We start from the raw sequence: 2,231 nt of genomic DNA, 5'->3' as shown, positions 1-2,231 counted from the left end.
TGGCCTCCCACCCAGCACTGCTCAGTCCTTGCGCCTGGGCAGACGGGGTCCCCCCAGACACCCCTAAATCTCCACTTTCATTACCAGGGGCCGCCAGGTGGACGACGGCAACTACTGAGCTGGTGAACTCAAGAGCAGAACGTGAGACTCACCGTCCCCTCCCTGCTGGTGCTGAGGATGCACAACTTAAGACCCCAGAATCCAGGAGTGTCAGGACGGGGCCACATTTGTGCATTTAGTTTTCACAATGGGCTGAACCTAACGGCTGTCCCACAGCTGCTTTCACAACTGCAAAAGTAACTAGTGTGCACAGCAGACCCCAAGCAGCCCCTATGTGCTCATGGAACAACAGGACAAAGAGGGTGACGCGGCGTTCGACTTACGCTCCAGGTCCTTGCCACGTCCACGTGATGGTGTCCTGGGGAGGAAGAGGCAGGGTCAGTCAGCACAGGGCCTGAACCCGGGGCTGAACCTGAACCTGTGTGCTGGTGCCAGCCTCTCCCTGCACCTCCTACCCCACAGAGGCGCTGCAGCCAGGGGAAGGGAGGAGGGTGCTAGAGCTCCAGCTTCCCGGAGCCCCTGAGGATCCAGGACTCAGACCAGCCCCCAACCTGAGGTCCCCAGAGCCTCTAAGGACCCAGAGAACTCTGGGTCTCTCTTGGACTTCCCCGCTCCCTCTACCCTCCCTCCTGACGTCAGCTCAGACATCAGCACCCAGGAGGCCCTGATAAGCCTGTGCACCCAGAGACCTCCTTACAGGTCCCCAGAGTTCCCCCAAGATCCCCGGAGTCCCTGAGGACTCAGAGGCCCCTCTTACAGGTTCCCAGAGCCCCTAGGATCTGGGAAAAGGGTCCTCCCTCCCTGCTTGCTCTCCTCTTTCCTCACAGGCCTGAGGACACCGATTCCAGTGTGCGCCCGGGACCCCAGCCCTCCCTGGCTCCCCGCTCTCTCCAAGTGCTCTGGGTATTCCCCCAGCCACTGTGCATGTGCAGGGTCCCCCCACCCCGGGTGCCCTGGAAGTCCCATCTTCAGCCTCAGCGCCGCCAGGCAGGGACCACACAGCAGGGGCCCTGATGGCAGAGGCCCGGACACTGTCACCCTGGGGTGGACCTTCTGCTCCCCTGACGGCCATGCTGGGTGCTTCTTGGTGCGTCCAGTAACAGTGTGTTGCTTTAAACACACTGATGAAACAATCTTAAAAAGTGGAAAATCCAGAGTTCTACACAGATCGGAGTCTGTTGTCCTTGGGTTGATTTTTTTGCCCATAGGAGTTGCATTGGGGCATGGTTTCTGCAGCAGAGGCAGGAAGGGGCCCTTGGCCAGGAGCCTGGCTGACAAACGCACGCCTCAGTTAGAAGGACGAGGCCTTTCAGTCGTGTGACTACTGGCCCCGACTCCATTTTATTACCTGACCATCAGCCCTCCGGGCAGCGTGAAACCCACAGGCATCGGATGGAACAGGCCCTGAGGCGGATGGGCCAGAACCCCGGCACCCAGAGGTCACCTGTATTTCTGCCCCGCTGTGTCCTGACCCGCGAGGTCTTTCTTTCAGTGCTTTCCTTTGCCATCACAGAGGAACTGCGATAGACGGGAAGCTCCCTGTGATGGACAGGCCCTCCTCGGCGCTCTCCCAGGTGGGTGCTCTACCAGGAACCTGCAGTGAGCCCAGCACCAGTGGGTTGTGGGGACCCTGAGTCCGCCTGGGCCGTCTTTATGCTCCAGGAGCCCATGAAGGGGCGAGGACTGTGGGAGTGATTGCAGTGGAAGGGGAAACAGCTGGCACCAAATGAATGCCCTGAGCTCAGCCGCAGCCCGTGAGGCGAGGCCGCCTAAATGGGGGGCCGATGGAACCGGAAGTATTCTGAGCATCCAAGAGCACCCAAAGGAAGGTGTAGCAGCCACCTTACAGGTGTGGAGACTGAGGCAGGACGTGGGCAGGGGCGGGGCCAGGGGGTGGGGCTGAGGCCAGGGGCGGGGATGGAGCAGGGCCTGGGTCAGGGGTGGGGTGTGGGGTAGGGTGGACCAGGGCAGAGCCAGAGCAGGCTGAGCCTCCTCCAGAGGCAGCAAGTCCCCATGAGGAACTGCTCTGAGGCCTCATCCAGGCTTTCTCCCCAAAGGGGGGGTCCACCACCTTCACCCCAGGAGCTCTGGACCCCAAACGCCTTCTTACTTTTGTTCTCTTAAACCAACACAAAACCTGGGCACTAAATGATAAAACCACAGAAATGACA

General features: G+C 60.3%; 1 protein-coding gene across 1 annotated transcript in view; it reads right to left on the bottom strand.

Annotated features, from left to right (window-relative positions):
• The window catches only part of LPCAT1 (lysophosphatidylcholine acyltransferase 1), a 72,907-nt gene that overhangs the window by 22,806 nt on the left and 47,870 nt on the right, over nucleotides 1-2,231 (bottom strand). Inside the window, exon 19 of the mRNA XM_011964739.1 lies at nucleotides 384-418. Within this exon, the coding sequence (XP_011820129.1) occupies nucleotides 384-418 (35 nt within the window). The remainder of the gene's footprint in view (nucleotides 1-383; nucleotides 419-2,231) is intronic.

The sequence above is a fragment of the Mandrillus leucophaeus genome, unplaced genomic scaffold (genome assembly GCF_000951045.1).
Source record: "Mandrillus leucophaeus isolate KB7577 unplaced genomic scaffold, Mleu.le_1.0 Scaffold702, whole genome shotgun sequence".
NCBI classification, from domain to species: domain Eukaryota; kingdom Metazoa; phylum Chordata; class Mammalia; order Primates; family Cercopithecidae; genus Mandrillus; species Mandrillus leucophaeus.
This window is presented reverse-complemented; position numbering and strand designations above follow the sequence as displayed.